This window comes from Penicillium antarcticum, assembly GCF_028974205.1.
Source record: "Penicillium antarcticum strain IBT 31339 chromosome Unknown utg000009l_segment0_segment0, whole genome shotgun sequence".
Taxonomy (NCBI): domain Eukaryota; kingdom Fungi; phylum Ascomycota; class Eurotiomycetes; order Eurotiales; family Aspergillaceae; genus Penicillium; species Penicillium antarcticum.
In genome coordinates this window covers 4,491,509-4,512,382 of record NW_026695307.1, presented here as the reverse complement: position 1 = coordinate 4,512,382, position 20,874 = coordinate 4,491,509, and the positions used below count along the sequence as shown (strand labels likewise).

Here is a 20,874-nt window from a genome sequence, read left to right as displayed (position 1 = left end):
TATGATACAATACAACTAATGAGACGGTCCACTTAGGTCGGTTATAGCCGTAGTATCTGAAGCGACGGTGTTGAAACTTGACCAGGATCGACCGGTGTCGGCCTCTCTCAGTAATTAAGCCGGCGAGGCTCGGCCTGTGTGTTCGGACCTTGCAGACTAAAGAAGCGCTCGCAATCGACAGTGCAGCCGCCGCGCATTGCCGGGTTGAAAGATCTAGGCGAGACTGCAATTCTACAGTATTCTACTGTAGACCGTGTACTGGATAACCATGGCTGTCTCCGGCTATCATCCATGGTTCGGGAGTGGGACCCGTCCCTAACTCCCGAACAGCATCAACATCAACTGTAAACACAGACTCTACAGTACTTATTGTACACATCCATAATAATTATGTATTATAATATATTAAATAAATAATCGATCGATCCCCACCTAGATCCAGCGGGCCTATCCCGGCCGATCAGCGCAGTCACACAGACCAGGATGCCTAATTGGTATAGCCATGTTAACGCTGATCCGGAGAGTCCTTGCTTGGTGGCGTACAGGAAAAATAAAAAAGAGAAAAAAAAATAATTCACGAAGACATCGAGTCTAGAGGATCTCCACTGGCCTTTCTCTCTCTCAAAAGACGGGGCGAGCCGGGATTTCTGCAGACTTCTTCTCTTCTTCTTAGACACCTTAGTCAGCTCTTTCGTTTTCCCTCCACTGATCGACTTTCCCGCTGCGGCTCAGCGTCATCTTCTTTTCTCTGTAAGTTTGTGTGTTTCTGTTTTCTTGCTTTCTTCCTATTTTTATCATTTCTACCATCTTCACTTTGTCCACTTCCATGCTTGTCCCTTTCTCAAACGCCTCTCCAGCCTGCAGCGCATAGGGATGCGTTTGCTGCACCACCCCAGCCTCCACCTTTCTGTACGTCTAACCGCGCATTTCCCCCTCCCCTCGACTTGTCTGAGACTTTGGCTTTTCTTCTCCCCCTACCTTCCCGGCTTCGGCCTTATTTTTATCATTCAATACGCTCCATTTCACATGTTCTTCTTCTTCCTTCTGCATGACCTGAAACGACAAACTTACGTGATCCCTTAGTTCCCTGGAGCTTCGACCTAGAGTATTCGACCTTCACATGTGTTCGATTTCTCACGACTCTTAATGATTTTGATGACACTTCTGCTGTGAAGTTCCCTTTCTGTCTATTTGACCCCCAAAAAAAGTCCATATAGCGATTTCCGCTTGCCGCTTTCCCTTCCCGAGTCTTGAAGGTGACGATTTACTACGCTTTCCCACGACCATTTGCCCCTGCATTGCGTCTTGCATCTTTGCTTTGACTGAAAGCCGATTGATACTTTGTTTGCATTTCCCGTGCAAAATTCCCCCGGTTCCTGTGGTCTCCCTACGATTCTGCGCCAATTCTTCTCATAGCACGCCGGACCTCTTCCCACGTCCGACGTTCGCTTTATCTTCTGCCCTTTCAAGCCGTTTCTCCGTGCAACCGAAAAGCTGGAGCTGCCGTCGATCTCGCAGGTCCACACCCGCGGTCCTGCTGACATTCCCTGGTACAACCCACACGCGGCCGAACGACCGTTACTGTCCGGCGACAAACTCCCCGCTCTGAGCTTGCCGACAGCCACACAGGGCATCACCCGAATTTCCTATCAAGACCCCCATTCTGCCAGCTCCAGCGCCCGCACGAGTCTGTCTGGCGCCTCCATCCCAGTCAACGAGCCTAGGAGCCCTCCGCCCTCTGCGGACCTCTCTGGCACCCAGGGCCGATTATCGCTGGACTCTTCTGCCCCGACGGAATATAGTCTTCCGCCTTCCGTCAACGACGGGTACTATCCTAGCCCGACTTCTCTCGGCAGCATGAACCAAGCCCCGCCGTATATGGATGTTCACTCGCACATGTCCTCTGCTCAATCATACGCTCCCCAGGGTACAACCGCCGGCGCCATGTCCCACTATCAGTACCCCCAGCAACCTCCAGTTATGCAGCCTTCTACTTCTTATGCAGCTGTCTCATACCCCCAGTATGGTTACCACACCGGGGCCACATCTCCCCCAACCGGACAGCCCCCGAGCTCCATGGGTGGCCAGATGCCCGCTCAGCTGCTGCCCTTGCCTGGTAAGCTTCAAAGCATAAGCTCGGTCGATGATTATTCTGATCGTTATCAAGTGAGCAATCACGGCGTGGCCCCTGCAGGTGGTTATGGAAACAACACGGGCGCTCCTCTGCAAGGATTTGTCTTTGACCCTACGGGTCAAGTGGCACCCCCAGGAGCGAAGCCTCGTGTGACGGCTACTCTGTGGGAGGATGAAGGTAGCCTCTGCTACCAGGTTGAAGCCAAGGGAGTCTGCGTGGCTCGACGTGAAGGTGAGTTTGGATTGATGATCAATTGAAGGATTTGGCTGACTCGATTGCAGATAACCACATGATCAATGGCACAAAGCTGCTAAACGTGGCTGGCATGACCCGTGGTCGACGTGATGGAATCCTGAAGAGCGAAAAGCTCCGCCATGTCGTGAAGATTGGCCCAATGCATCTGAAGGGTGTCTGGTATGCATTTTGAAAGCCAGCAGAGTTGATCAATTGCTAATGATTATCACAGGATTCCTTTCGAGCGTGCTTTGGAATTTGCGAACAAGGAGAAGATTACCGATCTCTTGTACCCGCTCTTTGTGCACAACATCGGTGGCCTGCTGTACCACCCGGCCAACCAGACTCGCACTAACATGGTGGTGCAAGAGTCCCAACAGAGACGCATGGAAGGCCCTCCACCGGGTCCTCAGCGAACACCCTCTGGGCCTCAGCAACCCCCCAGTCTTCACCACCATCACTCCCTGCAGACCCCCATGTCTTCTCACATGTCGCAGGCCCCAATGTCCGGGCAGCCGGGCTCCCGCCCAGGCCTCGATCGGGCGAACACTTTCCCCACGCCCCCAGCCAGTGCATCCAGCGTGATGGGAATGAACAACCAAGGCAGTGCATACGAATGGGGTAGCCAAGGCATGAGCTCCAGCGTACCGCACACACAGCCTCTGTCCATTGACACTACGCTGAGCAACCAGCGCTCGATGCCCACGACCCCAGCGACGACCCCACCCGGCAACAACATGCAACATGGTCTTTCCTCTTACCAAGGCCAGCCGGGTTACGACAGCAAGCCCTACTACTCGGCTGCTCCTCAGTCCCAATCTCAATACGCCCCGCATACTCCATTGACCCAGTCAGGGATGCCCAGCTACGGCCAATCCTTGCCGGGAAGCTACATGAAGAACGAAATGGCCCCACCCAATACCAGAGCCCCTGGTGCCACTGACCCTGAGAGCGCAGAACGCCAGCCGGAGCATCACTACTCGCGAAGTAATGGTGCGCCGGGTGAATCCGTCTCGGAGCATGAGCAGGAGTACCTACAGGACCACAACAGCGGCTACAACTCGAACCGCAACTCCTACACTTATTCCACCAACCCCTCCGTGACTTCACTGGCGGGCGAGCACTCCCAGCTCACCCCAGAGATGACCAGCTCGCCTTCACAGCAGAACGCCTCGGGTCGCATGACGCCTCGCACAGGTGGTGCTCCTCCCCACTGGGCTTCTGGGTACAACACTCCTCCCCGTCCTGCCGCTGCCACGACACTGTACAACGCTGTCAGTGACACCCGCGGCACACCCGCGAACGGTGGCTCAGACCCGTACTCCATGGCTCAGTCTTCCACGCCGATCTACTCGACCGTCAATGGATCCATCGGCTCAGGCAGCAAGCGCATGCGCGAGGACGACGATGTCATCCGCCCGGACAGTGGAGCAGAGTACGAGACTAAGCGCCGCAAGACTATCACCGATTCAACAATCGGCGGTCCCGTCGGCGGTGCTCCAATCCTACAGCCCATGAAGACGAGCGCAGTCATGGCTCGCCATCGCTGAAGAGCATCGGTGTCATTCATACCACTTATTCCCACATATGATTATGTGAGCTCTAAGCTACCTTTTGTTTGGTCATTGTTCATGGTTTTGGTTATTATTTTGTTGCAATTTCTCGGTCGGAGTTGTTCATGATAGACTGCGCATGCTCCACACACCCGCCGTGGCGTCGCGGACTCTCTTCTCTCCAAGTGTCCTTACCACACACCACCCAGTCCCCAATGCATGACGGCATCTATGGATCGCAAGTCCTATATGTCGAAACGAAACGATGCTCATTTGTTGTCTGTGTTTTGTTGTCTGTTTTCTGTTTGCGTTCTGTTTCATGTTGGGAAAGAATATCTCGGCTTTACGCTTTGAGAACTATGATCCTGTGTGGTACGAGGCGCTCATCTGATCCTGATCCCTTAAACATACAATTGGCATCTCAACTTGAGCCCTTTTGCGATTGGATCAGGTCAGATACCCGCCCGACCTTGATGACTATGATGTGACGAATCTCTTATGAACGAATTTTTTATGTGTAACGGGGCCATTCATTTAATTGCTTTGATTCGTTCGTCTCCTGATCATTGTTTTTCTCTTTTGGTCTTTTCTTGTTTTGTTGGGTTGAAAAGGATACTTGTGGCATGGGCTTTTTCTTTTTTTGCGCCCTCCTCCACACCAACCCTTGACTCTTTAGAGAGATGATTATCATGCTAATGAACGGTTATGAACTCTGTGTCTGTATGCATGTCTTTAGCGACATACAACGATGGTTTTTGGTTCGGTCCATTCATCTTCTTCATCTCCTTCGTAGTGCATAGTAGTCTGGATTATAGCATGTAGCATGTAGCCTAAGATGAGACTACAATCACGTTCTTCTCGTGGTCCCAAGTGAGTATTAAACATCCAAGCCCTAAGCCCAGCCCAAACCCGGGGAATCGTCCCTTTCCAAACCCGCCGCCATTCCCACGCCTAAAAGCAGAGTTATACCCCGTCTCCGAAACGGGGATCTATCGACACAAAAACAACAAGAAACAAGGTTGAGTTCCACGCCTTCAATATCACAACCGTCTCAGATCATACGCCCAGATTCCCCACTTCAACCCACCCACTCCCAGCTCACGAAATGGTCAGTTCCGTGAAATCTGGGGTTGAGTCTGGGGTCCCCGCATGGTTGATTCGGTCTATATTCTTCATGCTGGTGGCATTGTGGGTTTTCTGGACCTGAACTGGTCCACAGTCTTGGGCTTGGGTGATAAGGGAATGAGGTGAGGGGGTTGCGGGTTTCTTTTTGTTTTTGGTATTGGTTTTTGGTATTGGTTATGTCTATAAATGGGCGTGGATGGCTCTTCTTTTTCTTTTTGCTTCATTAGGATTGACTGACTAACTCTCTTCTCTTGTCCTCTTTTCTGCGCTCTTATTTTGACATTGCTAGATCTCTGATCTGTATGCTGAACCATGGATTCCAAACTCGATCGTTCATCTCTGGATGCTAACAAGGCTGATATCATCCATGAAGAACGGGCCAGAGTCGACGAACTGGATGACTCAATCGAAGAGACGGATCCAGGTTGGGCTGTCTGGTTAATTGCCTGTACAGTGTCGATGGGAGGATTCTTATTCGGTATCTACACATCCATCTATTCATCTATTCCACCACCACAAAACACCCCCTATAACACCCAAAGCCACCAGAAAGCTAATACAACAGAAAAAGGCTACGACACAGACGTAATTTCCGCCATCCTAGTAAACCTAAACGAAGACCTAGGCCACACCCTCAGCAGCAAAGAAACAGAACTCATAACGTCCATAACCTCCGGTGGCGCCCTAATAGGCGCAATCCTAGCAGGCCTAACCTCAGACCGCTACGGCCGAAAACTAGGAATCTACCTTGGCTGCGCACTCTTCACCGCCGGCGCCGTCCTCCAAGCCGCATCCTTCACAGTCGCACAGATGACAGTCGGTCGACTCGTCGTCGGACTTGGTGTTGGCAGTGCGGCGATGATTATCCCGCTTTATATCAGTGAGCTTGCGCCTGCGCGGTTCCGTGGGCGCATGATTGTTTTTGATAATCTTTGTATGGCGGGTGGTCAGCTTGTTTCTTATGCCCTTGGTGCGGGTTTCACGCCCGTTGAACATGGGTGGCGGTATATGATTGCGCTTGGGGCTTTGCCGGCTATCCTTTTGGCGGTTCTTATGCCTAGGTGTCCTGAGTCGCCTCGGCAGTTGGTTTCTCATGGAAGGTTTGAGGAGGGAGGTGTTTCTGTGTCTGAGAGGAGTTTGAAGTGGCAGTTTGGGAAGTTGTTTTTTGTTCCTGCTAATTTGAGAGCGCTTGTTACGGCTTGTATGGTTATGGCTGGTGAGTTTGGATCTACGTAGAGGCGATGTGTTACTGACTTGGTTCTGGTAGTCTCTCAGCTCGGGGGCTTCAATACCCTTATGTACTACTCGAGTACGCTATTTTCGATGGTCGGTTTCGACACGCCTGTTGCAGTATCAATTGTGGTTGGAGGAACCAATTTCCTCTTTGGTTTCATCAACTTCGCAGTGATTGACAGATTTGGACGACGAGCCATTCTGATTGTCACAATTCTCGGCATGGTAAGTGGCAAACTTCATGTGCTCATATCGACAGCTTCTAACGATTGTTCTCCTCTCCAGTCCCTCTCTCTGGTAGTAACAGCAATCGCCTTCCACTGGATCCCAATAACACACATGGACTCTGCATCAACAACACTCTCGGGTTCCCAACCATGGGCAACAATCCTCCTCCTAGTAACAATCATCCTATACGTGGCCTTCTTTGCCGCAGGGGTTGCACCTGTAGCATGGGTCGGCACAGAGCTTCTTCCTCTTGAAGTGCGCGCACTTGGCACAATGATCAACTCTGTGACTTGCCGGGGATGCAATCTGATTATCTCGAGCACTTTCTTATCCATGATGAAAGCAAGGACACCGAGTGGGACTTTTGCATTCTATGCGGGTATTTGCTTTGTTGGTTGGCTCTTTGTTCTGGCGTGTTATGCCGAGGTGCATGGCATGCCACTTGAGGATGTTAGTGCTGTCTTTGAGAAGGGATTTGGGGTTAAGGAAGCGAAGATTTTGCAGAGAGAGCTTAAGGAGAGAAAGAGGGCCGAGGTTAGACAGGAGGGGTTACTGTAGGTGTGTGTAGATTGTTTAGTGTAGAGCTTATGGAGAAATGACTGGTTACTGCGAATGATATTGCTTTGCTTGAAGAGAGATAATAAGTATGGAAGTACTTAATCAATGGGTTGGGACCCCAGAGGCAGGTATTCACCTAATGCTTAGGTTCGTGGGAGGGAGAGCCGGGAACCAACCTCGTTCACTGTGGAAATGTTGGAAATGTGAGATGAAGGAGATATTCCGGCATATTGCTCCGCCAGCCAAATTTTGATCGCCTAGGCTCTGCAAAATGAAGACTCATGTCAAAGAAAAGCCCATACTTAAGGATTTAAGTACACATGTCATTGGGAATGCGAGCCAAAGCCATTTGATTGGGATGAGTTCGAGGCGATCAACGAAATGCACGAAGGCCCCGAGGGCTTTTGGGTAGAAGACTCAGACGTAGGTTCTCTATAATTACCAGAAGCTTGCAACCAAGCTCAGTGTTTGAGGAGTCCCATCCAAGCATTATGATAACACTGATGCGAATACTGACCTTATTATGTAAGTTTCCTTCCTGCTTGTCTTTCTTTCCCTTCATTTCCACCTTCCAATTCCAATGTGATTCTGGTTGCCAATGCTTATTCCTGGAGACCCTCCCCGGCCACGATGGTTGGGTGCTCCATCGCTTGGTATGTACCCAGTTCAGAAACTGGGCGGTACAGTTAATTTGGAGATGATTGAGATTGAGGTTTACTTGTCAATAGTCAACGTCAGCATACCTCGAGACACGTGATGCTCACTACCCTATCCCAAAACGGCAAAACCAAAATACCCTCGAACCATGGTTCATCCACTGGACGTCATTCCAAGATTTCAATCTTGACGCCAAACCAACCCCCACCCTACATGCCATCCTCGACACCCTCCCACGCACCATGACCGACGATTCATTTAACCAGCCTGGGAAGCCAGCCGTTGGACCACGCAACCATCTGATCTTTGATCCCTGGCAGTCAGCCTCGACCGGCCACCAGGTCGCGAACGCCGGCTACTCAGCCCATGGCACCACTGGCTGGAGGAACATGCGCGCCGCAAAGCTCAGTGAGCAATATCAGAACGGAGATTGTATCCAGGGACGCGGTCAGAAGGAGGTATCAAGGGGTGTAGCGGCCAAACAGCCAAGTCTTGTACCGGGTGCCTTTGACGGCCGTATCCCGACACAGTCCCCGCCGAAGGATGGCTGGGAGTGGGAAGTGGTGACCAAAGATATTTCAAAGCAGAAGCAAGCTGGTCTGCGTGATATTCGGAGCTTTATGGGCGTAGGCAAGCGAAAGGCCGTGGATGAGTCTAAGGAAATTGAAGAGAAGGCGGACAAGAAAGCCAAGTATGCAGAGAAGAAGAACCAGGTTGAGGCTCAAGAAAAGCTTCAAATTGAATCTGACTTTGCCTCCGGCGAGTCCAACCTCAGCCTCAAGGCGAAATCGACTATCTTCGCCGGTCTCACTATTTACATCAACGGCTCGACTCTCCCACAGATCTCCGATCACAAGTTGAAGTTGCTGCTCACCTCCCACGGTGCCAATTACACCATTTATCTGGCACGAAAAACAGTAACTCATGTTGTGATTGGTCAACCAAACGCCGCGGGATCTGGTGCTGGTGGTGGACTTTCTGCTTCGAAGCTCCAACAAGAGATTTCTCGTGGTGGGTGGAAAGGTGTGAAGGTTGTTAATGTTGACTGGTATGTTTCCATTTTCTTTTGCATAACTGGTGGGTTACTTTTCTAACATGCTTGTGCAGGGCTATCGAGAGTATCAAAGCAGGTCGTCGACTTGCCGAGTCTCGGTTCCCTGGTATGCACGTTGCAGCGAAGGGGCAGCGGAGTGTTGTTGGTATGTTTGGTGCGCAGGCTCAGTCCGGGACGAAGAAATGAGCTTTCGTTCTTGCTCTAGTCTTTTCTAGCTATTATTATCTCGTTCATTGAATCCGTGTGTTACAACACGGCACCGACGGCGTTTTCGATTTACATCTCTGGTTTCAGCATACGCTTATGATACCCAATGATCATGATGTTCATTCTTCTGATTATGCTGAATCTAGCATTCAATACCTCTTGCATATTGAACCCAATCGACCTTTCTAGTGTTTACTATAAAGAAAAAGACAACATTCATTAGGATCATTCATATTCTTATTGATCATGTATCACCATTATCATGACATCCATATAGTTATATACACTCATACACAAGGACAAGCACAATAGTACACACGCGATACTCAAAACTAGGCCAAACCCAAAACATAATCACAACCCGAAGAACAGAATAGGAAGAGAGAAAAAACTCAGATGAATCAACGCCGCAGCTATGCAATACATTAAGAACAAGATACATGCAAAGACATCATAGATCATAGATCACGAATGGAAACAAGCCCATTCCGAATGTCTTTCTCCCATTATGATTTCACGACATGTGTCTCCGCCAACCGCTCTGTCGACGGGTAGGGAGATGATCATCGACGTTACTTTCCGCACCGCCAGAGACGGATGTCAAGCCTGCGGATTCGGACGAGACAGATCTCACTCCGGGGCCATCGGTAGTTGGCATGAGATCGTTTGTGCTGATTGGTGTGATATCAGGGAGAGGCGGAAGAGGGTTTGGATAGCGGTGTGTAGAGAAGGATGATTGAGCAGGTGGTGGGGCGTGGGCGTAGGCTTGGGAAGAGGAGTTGGTTCGTGTGCGAGTCCTGCTTCCTGCTGATGATGGGGGATGTTGTTGCCAGGTGGAGTTGTCATGAGAGATGGGTTCGGGGGAAGATGTTGTTTGGCGATTGTGCGGGAGGTAGTAGGGGTTTGAGTTCGTGTCGTAATCGTGGTGGTTGTCTTCGTAGGCTGGAAATGCTGCGGTTGACATGCTCGATACTGAGTTTCCGTGGGGACGGCCTGTGTATAATGGCTGGGGTTCGCCGAGGTCGGATTCACCGCTGGACCAGCGCTCGAGCTTTTCGTTCAGGGGCTCTTCTTCGGGCTGAGAAGTTCGCGAGTCCCCGTGGACTAGGCCGAGAGATTCCTCTTCGGTGGCAGACTTGCGGAGATCTCCTCCCAGGTGAGTCCGGCGCAGGATGCCACGGGGTGAGGTGACTTGAGATTCACTGCCGGCTTTCACACGGTTCATCATGGTGTTGAAGGAGAATTGGCGGCGGGCAGTATTGGCGAGGGGTTCCGGGGCTAGGGAGTCGGGCTTTTCGTCAGCCCATGAGATTGATCGCGGAGTATCGCTACGGGGACGATTTGGATGGAACGGAGCATCCAAGCCTCCACCTCCGTGGTATTCTGTATCGGCGACCCCGTGGTGAGGCATATCTGTCATACCAACCGATTGTGTATTGGCGTCCGTGTTCTTCTCTTCCTGGGTTTGTACAGGCCTCCACTGGCCGTGGTGAAGCACGCTGGTAGCACGAGACCGGATACCATCCAAGAAAGAATGGCCACTTTGCTTTGTGGTGGGTCTGTGCTCGTCTTCTTCTTCCTCTTCAGCTGTAGGGAAGTGTGACATGCCCCAGGGTGGATGTTGCTGTTTGATTGAGGGTGTTCGCGGAGTACGTGGCCTCGACATGGTAGGTCCTTCACCGATGACAGTCTTGCGCCGGCGCAGACCATCCCATTCAACAATCTCACCCTCGCCGGGTGGCTTCAGATGGTCCTCGTGCTTGTCGTGGAAGAAGCGACGGGCTTCATCTGATTCCATGGTGCGACGAGCTGTAGAGATACGGCGGATGATAGAAGCCGCACCGCGAATAGAATCGGCCTTGGGTTCGGATTCAGGCTCTTCCACTGTAGCAACCTCCCGAATCTGGTCGAGATCACCCTTGAATACAGCGGCATCGGGAACATCTTTGGCAGACTTGGATAGCTGCAGCAGTACCACGCCTGCACAAATTTGCAAGAATCCAATTATCACGGTTGCGATCTGAATGCCTGTTCCCTTGAAACCCTGGAACAGGATAGCAGAGGTAATAATGGTGGCACTGGTGAACATCACATAGTAAGTCGGGGTGACCAAAGCGGCATTGAAAAGATTCAGAGCTTTCTAGAAAAAGAGTCAGCAGAATGCAACCAAACCAGAAGAATCAAAACGTACGTTCAGATAAATAATCTCAGTCAGTAATGTCCCAATAACAAAGACAAACAAGACATAGAGAAACCAATGCTTAAACTGCTCCTCGCCATTGATCTGAGCAAGAATAGCAGAGCCCAACCCCTGAGTAGCAACAACACTCAAGCCACCAACCATACTGCAAATGCTGATATAAACAAACATACTCTGTTTGCCATATCGCGGACCAGCCCAAAGAGCCGTAAAAACAGCCCCAACAATAATCAACCCAGCATAAGTCAAAAAGCCAGGTTGAATGACGAAATGCTGCATGCCCTGAATATCGTCGACAGAAGACTGTTCAGGCGCATTCATAGCAATAGTCACAGACCCAATAATACAACAGAAACAGCCAACCTTCCCAACAAAACTCAACCGCTCCTTGAGGAAAATAGCCGACAGAATCGTCGTAATAACAACAGACAACGCACCAAGCGGCGTAACGAGAATCGCATCGACAAATGCATACGCAACAAAGTTGCATATCTCTCCGATAATCATCAGCGTCATTCCAGTCCACCACCAGAAATTCTTCAGATATCCATATCCCTCTCCGGCCTCTTCATTGTATTTGACATTCGCTTTCAGCAACCCGATCTTCTTGATCACGAATGATATACCAATAAACACACCAGATGCAACAGCCAGCGAGATACCAATAGCTTTGTATACCGGCGGCCGACCCGAGCTCTCGGCGCGAGCGAGCAGCGTCGAAGCGTGCGATAAAGTGGAATTGGGATCCATTGTGAGACGTGATGTGCGAAATGACCACACTGGCCAGCAGTGTGAGGCGAAAAGAAAAAGGAGTTGTCGGGGGAGAGAGACGTCCGAAGACGAGACTCAGCGACTATCTGAAACACTTATCGAACCTGCCACGCTGTATCGCGTATCGCTTAAGCGTGTCGTATCGCCTGGGCGACAATCAGTGGGACCTGGTTCGGATCGAAATGGTGTGAAATGTCGCGACAACGGTAAGGGGAGTTGGTCTGGAATAGTGTAGTGACGATCTAGGAATGCTTCTGGAAATGAGACCACGAGGGAAAGAAATGTGAGATTTCCGCAAGGGGGCACGTCAGCCGTCGGCGCTATGACGGTCGGTGGCGCTTCGATGCAACGCAAAAATCAAGGGTTTCGAGAGTGTTAGAGGGAAAGGATGTTGGAGAGAAGAGAAGTTGACACCAGAAATCCAATTATAATGCGACGCTGGGAAAAGGGGAAGGGGATTGTAAAAGATGCAGAAACAAAGTGGCTGGGTTAGACCCTGTGGGGAAAGGAGGTACGGACGGGTACTTGTTGGTGGGGCAGAGACACTGCGATCGGCAGGTACCAACAATGTACCTTTGTTCCTAAGTTATCTAAATAGGATGGCGATTCTAGACCTGCTTATTGGTCTTGGCTTAATATAAGTAGATATTGTACAATCTACCGACATGAACTTATATGCATGCACTAACCTATCATGGATTAAGGGTTTCACTTGGACCCTTTTGTTTCATTCGAGACTATTAATATACAGATATCCCACATTGAAGTCTGTCATAAATGTCATCATTCATTATGCCCGAAGGCCGGTATGGGCAATCTCTCGAGAATCTCGAGAGATGTTCAAGTAACAAAGGAAAAACGTAAAGTAAGAATGAAACAGACTCGTGATTGCCTCCATGCGCCATGACACCTCATGCCAACCTTCATCACCGTCTCGAGCGAGGGGTATTCAGCAGGAAAGAAGCAAGAAACATAACAATGCAAATAGAAAGTTGAAGTGGATACGAAAAACCGAGTTATGAACACATGCGAAGAGATTACCGCACATGGAAGCTGGGTTTGCGTTGTCTGTTGACCACTGGGGGAGACTCATCAACGGGATAAGGAGGTCGGACCTTGCTGCCAGAGGAACCGTGGGAAAACAAAGGTGCGGGCATAGCTACACCACCCTCATCTTGCGATGGATATGGAATGGGTGTTTTGGGAGGGACGGGTGGTGGCCCGTTGAATGTTGCAAAGTGCTCATCACTGCGGTGGGGAGAGCCTTGTTGTTGCGAGCTCGGACGACCCTGATCATAGCTTCGACGATAATTGAGACCCTCGCTGGATTGCCTTGGGGAGGTAGGCATGTTATCAAGTGGCGTGGGATGGGCAGGTAACGAGTCATCCGGCGGGGAGACAGTCACACTAGTAGGAATCGGGGGAGGTGCTGATGTAGGGTGATGGGCAAAATCAATGGGATCAGCAGGGAGTTCTGCGGGCAACTCGACAGCGAAGTGCTGGGGAGGTGGCACGTATGATTGTTGAACGGGAGAAGAAATCGTAAGCTCTTCGGTTTCAAGATCAAAGGACAGGTCGTCACGGTCACCGCCAGCCGCAGCATGGTTTGCCAGACGGCGGTTCATGCGATCGATCTTAGCAAATCGGACACCAGCATCTAGAATCATCTTCTTGACTTCAGGCTTGGCCAGATATTGACGTGTGTTTGTGCTGATATCAGCCAACCGGTTCCATTCATTCATGCCAAACTCGCCAACACCAACTTCAACGTTCAACCGGAAGTAATTATCCTCGGGAACATTGCGTTTGGCCAGTCGATCTCTTAGCATTTCATTGTGAATGTCCTCGCAGCCTTCGATCTTGGTGATTAGTCGACGACGTGCCTCGGCGAAAGTACCGAGCGCATCGCCGAAGAAATCCTCCCACCATTCATGCTGTCGGTTGTTGGTACCAGCGGGTCGCTTTCCTGTTCCAACACTGATAAAGACACCAACTTCCCGACCTGGCCACTCGTTCACCACAGCCTCGTCAAGAATCTGCGGCGCCGGGTTATATGTGCCCGGGCCTTCATCGATAAAGACATGTTGACCAATCTGAATTGGCTTGAAAGCAAGACCGGTGGCAGAAGTCGCACGGCCTGCTTGCCAGACCGTGCAGTCAAATTCAGGTGGGGGTTCTCTGCGGGAATCGTAGGAGCGCAGAAGCACGGCCGTTCCTTTGCGCGGCGTGCCCTTGTAAAGAGCAGTGACAGCACTAAATTGCACGTTAGTAACCACAATTTAAAATTAATGCATGATAAGACTCACGTCTTGGTACGATACTCTCGACTATCGTAAAGTAGCGCATCAGGGTTACCCCAGCGCAGACCATTGATAAAAGCAGAGCCTCGCTGGCTAGTCGGGGACATCGGATGGGAAGCAGCAGAAGTGCTAAAGCTCCCCCGACTGATAGAACGCTGAGGAACAGAGTTCGGACTATACGGCAGGCTGGCAATGGAATTACGCGCGTTGGCATTCGGCGTGTCATTGCCCTCGGCCTCGAAGACTGTATGTTCCCGCACGCATTCCCGAATCGCCTCCTCGAGCTTGGAAGCCTTGAACAGCGTCGAGCGGTATGGAATACCAGCGATAGTTTTATCAGTCTCAAATACCTTGCGCGTCATGCGCACGTAGACCTCTTTGCAGGTCTCGAGGTCGAGGCGGAGACGACCGAGCATCAGGGCGATGAGACCGCCGGTGCCGGTACCCGCGATCAAGTCGAAATGATCACATGGCTTGGGAATTTGGTCGCGACGGGGTGGCTTGCCTTCGCATTCGACATAGGTGCGGTACATGAGTTCCTGGAGGAGAATAAGCATGGAGTAGCCACGTACACCACCGCCATCTGGTCAAGTCAGCTGAGTTTTGATATTGGCGGGGAGGTGAGAGAATACTGACCGAGCGAGAGAATCCTCAGTGGAGGACCCTTTGTGGTATCCTTGCGGCGCAAATGAGCAGAATCCATGGCGATTGTAGTAGCAGGAACGATTGCGATCGCCTTTTTCTGCGGCGGCTTACCCGCGGCGGGGCTTAGTGCCTTATGCACCGGGGGAATAAAGGTTTGGCGCCTGACCGATCCGGTCCGTGAAAAGAGGTGGAAGTGTCACAGTGGTGAAACAGCAGTTCAGATGTGTCGGGCGTGACAGTGTGGTGGGCTCAAATAGGCAGCGGCGGGTGGATGATTGGAGGGGCTTGAGCCCGGTCCCTGCGGTAGTCCGGTAAGGCTGGCTCTGCAGTAACGTAAACCGTCTATGGACAAGAATAGAGAGAATATCGACAGTGTGCAGTATGCAGGTAAACAGGTCAACAAGTCTAAAGATTCCAAAGTTATTCTTGGAAACTTCTTTCCATGGATCATGCAGGTCAGGTGACTCCTGGCTCGGCTGTGGCGGTGCACCGATATGATGTAACTGTGGCGTCCACCAATTAGGTCGGCTTATTGTGTGTCTCAAGGCTTCAATTTTGTAGAACAATGTTTCACTTCGAATATCCATAGGCAGGCTAAACATTTACCCAATCAATACTGCTATTCACGTTGCTACTTCGTGGGATTCATCAAGCCCACCATGACGTCACATTATAAAATTGAAGTATAGAAAACCTCGGAGCAAAACTCAGACAAAGTGCCCAAGAACTCAATTCATCAAACCGGGCCAATCTGAAAACCAATTAGCAAACCCACAATGTATCTCAAACAAGAAAGGTATGAAAGCACTCACCGAAGAGAGTCCTCTCCTTGCCACGCTCTGCAACAACAACCTCATCCCCAACTCTAAGATTCGTCCCACTCCCCCAGGGCTCCAAAAACGAATAGCGCCCAAAGACAGGACTAAATCGCGCCCCTTTATCCACCCTACGATCCTTCATCAACTTCTTCAGAACAGTGCCCGACTCATCAGTACCCATCTTGCCAGTAGTATAATCAACATTAAGACTCTGGCAGCGCACACAATTACCCGTCAACAACAGCCGCGTCTTTTCAGAACCTAGAGTAAGTACACTCCAATAGTCCTCTTCAAAGGCATTCTCAGCCCCGGAAATAACAATGTTAGGCCGGAATTTAGTCCGATCCATCTCCGTCCCGTCCGGCAGTCGTGCCGAGACATTGTCAACGGATGTCTCGGAGATCACTAGGTAGGGCGCACAGTCGGCGAAGGTAATGCGGTCTTCGGGCTGCACTTGTAGTATGTAATACAACACTAGCGCAACGGGCGCGAGGAGTGCGGGTAGGAGACTACTTGCTGTCTGGGGCATCTTTCCCTGTCTGATGAAGCTGTCTGCTTGGATGAGTATGTTGACCGTGAATGCGATTACCAGCACGGGTAAGAACCAATCCCGCTTCTTATCTGCGTTCTTATTCGCAAATAGGTCACGAATTCTGTGCAGAGCGGGCTTTTTGTTGGATTTTGATGGTGCTAGTGTGCCCAGTACTTCTCGTGAGTTTGGCCCGAGGTAGGCGAGGACTACAGGGTATCCGAAACACGCGCTGAACCAGTCGTTGTATTCGGCGCCCATGTTGTAGCCGGTTGTTGGACTTTGATGCATTGTGACCGTAAGACCACTGAGGGTCTTTATGTTGGGTTGGAGGGGGATCTCCAGTCTTTTGGTATTGCGGGGTTCGTCTTCAGACTTAGATGGTGCTGGGTGGTGTGTGACAATCACTTTTCCGCTGTCATTCCCCGTCTGGGGGTACTCGATGTCGGTATGGAACAGGGCCATCTCTGGGAAGTGCGGGACATGCATGTTCTTCAGAGTCGTGCTATTGGAGCCGTCTTCGGCGGGCAAGACCTTGAGGAGCATGAAGTGACGGTCATATTGAAAGCCGCGAGGGGTGAGGATACCCTCCTTGACGGTGGTCGGCCGTAGTGACTTGATTGGGTAGACGTAGAGCTGTTCGCGTTAGTTGCGTCGCATTGAATATATCCCAGTTCTAGATTCGCACCTGGCTGACTTTCATCGTCACGAGTTATGGGAGATAAAGAAAAGAAAAGTTCGAGCACGCCGATCCCGGGGAAACGATGTCTCACTGGGGTTCGGCGCGAACAAGGCGCTGATAAGTGATAAGGCGATCTACGCGACTTTACGGAGATGGTTGTGACTTTAAGTTAATTATGGGATCTAAAATTGTGCTACCATTTGATCCGTGTGTCTTTAAAAATCTTGAGTCATATTCGTTTCGAATCCGGGATATACAGAGAAAGGAAATTAGAAAGGAAATCGTCTACTGGTCCTCAGACCAGGGTAAGCTAAATGTGCCGACCCAGTCCTCGACCTCTTGGCGCAGGAGAACAATCTCAGAGATCTCCTCACCCTCACCCAGGTACTCCAGGAAAGCCTTGACTGTGCCGGGGTTCTTGACACCCTTGGACTGAGCGTGCTCACGAGCAACCTTGTCCAACTTTTGGGTGATAATGACAGCGCGGTCGACAATGTCAGCCACGCGACGGAAGTCCTCGGGCTGGAAGCCACGCGATGTCATGGCGGGGGTGCCAAGACGCAGACCACCGGGCTTGAGGGCGGACTTGTCACCAGGTACGGTGTTCTTGTTGCTGGCAACTCCGCACAGCTCAAGAACACGCTCAACACGAGCGCCGTCAACGCCGCGGTTCTTCAGGTCAACCAGCACCAGGTGGTTGTCGGTGCCGCCAGAGACGATGTTGTAGCCGAGTCCACCGTTGCTGGTAGAATCACCGAGGCGCTCGGCCAGAGCTGTGGCGTTGGTCAGAACGGTCTGTTGGTAGTTGTGGAAGTCGGTTGATTGGGCCTGCTTGAGGGCCACGGCCAGCGCGGTGATGGTGTGGTTGTGAGGGCCACCCTGGTGGCCGGGGAAGACGGAGGCGTTGATTGGGTTCTCAAGATCGTACATGATCTTGTTGCCCTTCTTGTCGGTGCTGCGCACACCCTTGCGGTAGAAGATCATGGCGCCACGGGGGCCGCGGAGGGACTTATGGGTGGTGGTGGTCACAATGTCCGAGTAGGGGAAGGGAGATGGGAGCACATCGGCAGCCACGAGACCGGAGATGTGCGCCATATCAGCCAGCAAGTAGGCGCCCACGGAGTCGGCAATCGCGCGCATACGGGGGTAGTCAATGAGACGGCTGTAGGCCGAGGTACCCGCAACAATCAGCTTGGGGCGGTACAGATTGGCCATTTTCTCCAGTCCATCGTAGTCAATCAAGCCAGTCGACTCATCGAGGCGATAGGGGAGGGTCTCGAAGTACTTGGAGATGGCGGAAATCTTCTTGGTAGGGGTCTGGTATCCGTGGGACAAGTGACCACCGTGAGGCAGGTCCAGGCCCATAAGGCGGTCGTGGGTGTTGAGAACAGCGGAGTAGGCCATCAGATTGGCGGGCGAGCCGGACAAAGCTGGTGACTGTTAGCATTGATCCTATCCTATTGCATCGGTCGAGATATCATACGCTGGACGTTCACTCCCCACTCCTCGGGGTTGAGACGGTAGGTCTCGAGAGCACGCTGCTGGCACAGGCGCTCCGATGCATCAATGTGTTCGTTTCCACCATAGTAACGGGCACCGGGGTATCCTTCGGAGTACTTGTCTGCATTGTGGTTAGAATGGCTTATCAGGCAAGCAAAGCGGGAATCTGAAGTACATACTTTGCATAACACTGCCGAGGGCATCGAGAACAGCTTGCGAGGTGAAGTTCTCTGATGGAATTAGGTTGATGAAGTGCTTTTGGCGTCTTTTCTCCTAGAGGGGTATTAGCAATGGTCGATTCCGAAGCTCTATGAGCAATGACGCACCTTCTGCAGGATATCGTAAACGGCGGGGTCGGAGTCCTTCAAGGAGGATGATAGCAGCTGGGAGAAGGTCAGTACATGTGTCTAGCTTGCCATTGAATCCTTTCCAACCTTGTGCTGAGCATCGGGAGAAGATGATACTCCCCGCGATTGTGGGACGGATCTGATTGAAGGCACGATAGAGGCCCGGGAGACGATAGCCCGGGAGCTCCCAAGGGGGAGCAGACGAGCAGCGGATCTGCCACAGCGAGACAACATGGTGTGAAGCTGAAGCTGAAGAAGTCAAGACCGAGGGGTATATGTACTTTGCCGATAGGGAAGCATCGGCTTTTAAACAACGAGTGCTTGTCGGACGGTAACTGACGCCTTTCCGTTCTCCGCGGAAAGCGGGAAACAACGCTATTCCTCATTGAGCTCTCCGCCTGGTCCGTGCATCAGCTTGGGTTTTTCTCGCTCGGCAAAATTTCTCCCTTCTTTTCTTCTTCACACAACTAAATCCAAGATGAAGAGACGGCGTTCCATCTGTGTCAGCACTCGTCGGTGACGGCTGGACTTCGGTCTGGCTGGAGCTGGACGGGCGCTGCTGACAGGTCCCACGCCTTTAACCATCCATTGAGGGACCAGTACCATCGGATTGGACTTTGTTGTGCGTTTGGTTTGCCGATCGGGATCAGGCTTGGGCTTCCCTTGCCATGATCCGGGATATATCACGGCATCCAACAGTTCCACTGTCGCATTGCGATACTCAAGTCCAGTGAGGAGTTGTTCATAGCAACTTCGAGCGCTTCGAGAGTCCACCATAGTGAAAAGAATAGGATATAACATAATCACTTCATTAATCACCGCTCGTCACACCGTAAACAAACTACAACGTAGCCTTTTGATTGGGTATTAAACATTTACCCCCAGACAGTAAGCAGCAGTGTGTTGACGTTTTCACTGTACTAACATAGGCTGTGTAGGAATGATGGCTACATGAAGATCACCAGCCCCTGTTTCCGTAGTGCCTTGCGTTAACTGCCATTTTATGATTTGCAAAGCTTATTTACTAAAATTAGCGATCACACTGACCAGCGACGATCAGAATTCATGACTGATGCTATTTGTATCGCCACTAATATGACAATAAAAACAACACTACAGGTGGTAGATAAAGTGCTCTTCTTAAAGGGGTAAATCTGTCACGAGATAGATGTTAGAGTGAGACCTTTGAAGTGCCTAACGCACATTGCCAAGCTTTAATCTTACTGCTAGACTGCTGTGCCCTTCACATTGGCTAGGAAATATAGCAGCGAAATTGCTCATATGGTCAAAGAAGTGTTGTCTATAATACACTTTCCTGTTTCTTCATTCAGACTCGACTCGACTATGAACTATGAGATTCTTGAGTTAGGCCAACAATCATATTGTCAACGGGTTTATACAACCATAGATACCGTTCGATCTATCTTGTGGTCAACGTCCACGGCTCACTATCGCGGGAACCTAGCGGGGCATACAAGTTGTCGAGACTCCACTAGACTTTGCAAGCAAAAACCTCCGTAGCAACTCCAGTGGCAATTTGTACGGAGAACAATCCAAAGGATTAAATGACTACATACCCACATCAAAGTAAGAAGATCAAAGAACCTAGACTCGGATAGCCAATGCCTAGAAAATCTCGTCCAACCCTAGCAGCCACAACAGCCTAAACAGGAAAGGATTCTCGGCCGCGCACGACAAATTGGTTCATCAGGGCGTGTCTATAGAGTCGAAGGACGCCAGGAGGAAAAGTGACTTGGAGACCCATAGTAAATTGGTGGCAGAACAAGTCCTGATTGAACGAGAGTCAGATTAGATGACGCCGTTGTTCTACGAGACTATTACCACGGCCTGTCTCTGCCCCTTTTCCCGTTTTTCCACAGTTCCGTGGGCACTGCGTGTTTAGTGCACGGGTACCTGAATCTCATTAAATTAGCATTATATACAGCCCGGTCTCCCTCTTCTCTTCTCTTCTTCACCCACGCTTACATTCTCTATCCCGGTTCTTGCACCGATTACATTCTTTTTACAAAGTCACTCTTTACACTTCGCGTGTCCATACCTTTCAACGAACATTCTTCGAACCCCTCTATATCTATCAC

At 50.8% G+C, this 20,874-nt stretch overlaps 8 protein-coding genes across 8 annotated transcripts; 3 read left to right on the top strand and 5 right to left on the bottom strand.

Moving 5' to 3' along the window:
• Positions 1 to 873: 873 nt before the first annotated feature.
• N7508_010057 (KilA-N domain-containing protein) lies at positions 874 to 3,918 on the top strand (the record flags this gene model as incomplete). Its single annotated transcript, XM_058468117.1, has 4 exons — positions 874 to 909; positions 1,417 to 2,365; positions 2,416 to 2,548; positions 2,601 to 3,918. The coding sequence occupies 4 exons, from the start codon at positions 874 to 876 to the stop codon at positions 3,916 to 3,918; spliced, it is 2,436 nt and encodes an 811-aa protein (XP_058315963.1).
• Positions 3,919 to 5,358: 1,440 nt separating this feature from the next.
• N7508_010056 (myo-inositol transporter) lies at positions 5,359 to 7,065 on the top strand (the record flags this gene model as incomplete). Its single annotated transcript, XM_058468116.1, has 3 exons — positions 5,359 to 6,262; positions 6,314 to 6,504; positions 6,565 to 7,065. The coding sequence occupies 3 exons, from the start codon at positions 5,359 to 5,361 to the stop codon at positions 7,063 to 7,065; spliced, it is 1,596 nt and encodes a 531-aa protein (XP_058315962.1).
• Positions 7,066 to 7,964: 899 nt separating this feature from the next.
• On the top strand, positions 7,965 to 8,962 carry N7508_010055 (uncharacterized protein; the record flags this gene model as incomplete). The annotated part of the gene is made up of 2 exons (XM_058468115.1): positions 7,965 to 8,770; positions 8,830 to 8,962. 2 exons carry the CDS (start codon positions 7,965 to 7,967, stop codon positions 8,960 to 8,962), a joined length of 939 nt encoding a protein of 312 aa, XP_058315961.1.
• Positions 8,963 to 9,497: 535 nt separating this feature from the next.
• N7508_010054 (DUF803 domain membrane protein) lies at positions 9,498 to 11,933 on the bottom strand (the record flags this gene model as incomplete). The annotated part of the gene is made up of 2 exons (XM_058468114.1): positions 9,498 to 11,123; positions 11,175 to 11,933. 2 exons carry the CDS (start codon positions 11,931 to 11,933, stop codon positions 9,498 to 9,500), a joined length of 2,385 nt encoding a protein of 794 aa, XP_058315960.1.
• Positions 11,934 to 12,991: 1,058 nt separating this feature from the next.
• N7508_010053 (putative Patatin-like serine hydrolase) lies at positions 12,992 to 14,957 on the bottom strand (the record flags this gene model as incomplete). Its single annotated transcript, XM_058468113.1, has 3 exons — positions 12,992 to 14,207; positions 14,261 to 14,837; positions 14,891 to 14,957. The coding sequence occupies 3 exons, from the start codon at positions 14,955 to 14,957 to the stop codon at positions 12,992 to 12,994; spliced, it is 1,860 nt and encodes a 619-aa protein (XP_058315959.1).
• A 670-nt stretch (positions 14,958 to 15,627) lies between these two features.
• On the bottom strand, positions 15,628 to 16,949 carry N7508_010052 (MOSC domain protein; the record flags this gene model as incomplete). Its single annotated transcript, XM_058468112.1, has 3 exons — positions 15,628 to 15,650; positions 15,712 to 16,882; positions 16,935 to 16,949. 3 exons carry the CDS (start codon positions 16,947 to 16,949, stop codon positions 15,628 to 15,630), a joined length of 1,209 nt encoding a protein of 402 aa, XP_058315958.1.
• A 264-nt stretch (positions 16,950 to 17,213) lies between these two features.
• N7508_010051 (serine hydroxymethyltransferase) lies at positions 17,214 to 19,009 on the bottom strand (the record flags this gene model as incomplete). Its single annotated transcript, XM_058468111.1, has 5 exons — positions 17,214 to 18,358; positions 18,412 to 18,549; positions 18,608 to 18,701; positions 18,755 to 18,811; positions 18,863 to 19,009. The coding sequence occupies 5 exons, from the start codon at positions 19,007 to 19,009 to the stop codon at positions 17,214 to 17,216; spliced, it is 1,581 nt and encodes a 526-aa protein (XP_058315957.1).
• Positions 19,010 to 19,234: 225 nt separating this feature from the next.
• N7508_010050 (uncharacterized protein) lies at positions 19,235 to 19,552 on the bottom strand (the record flags this gene model as incomplete). Its single annotated transcript, XM_058468110.1, has 1 exon — positions 19,235 to 19,552. One exon carries the CDS (start codon positions 19,550 to 19,552, stop codon positions 19,235 to 19,237), a length of 318 nt encoding a protein of 105 aa, XP_058315956.1.
• Between the last annotated feature and the right edge of the window lie 1,322 nt (positions 19,553 to 20,874).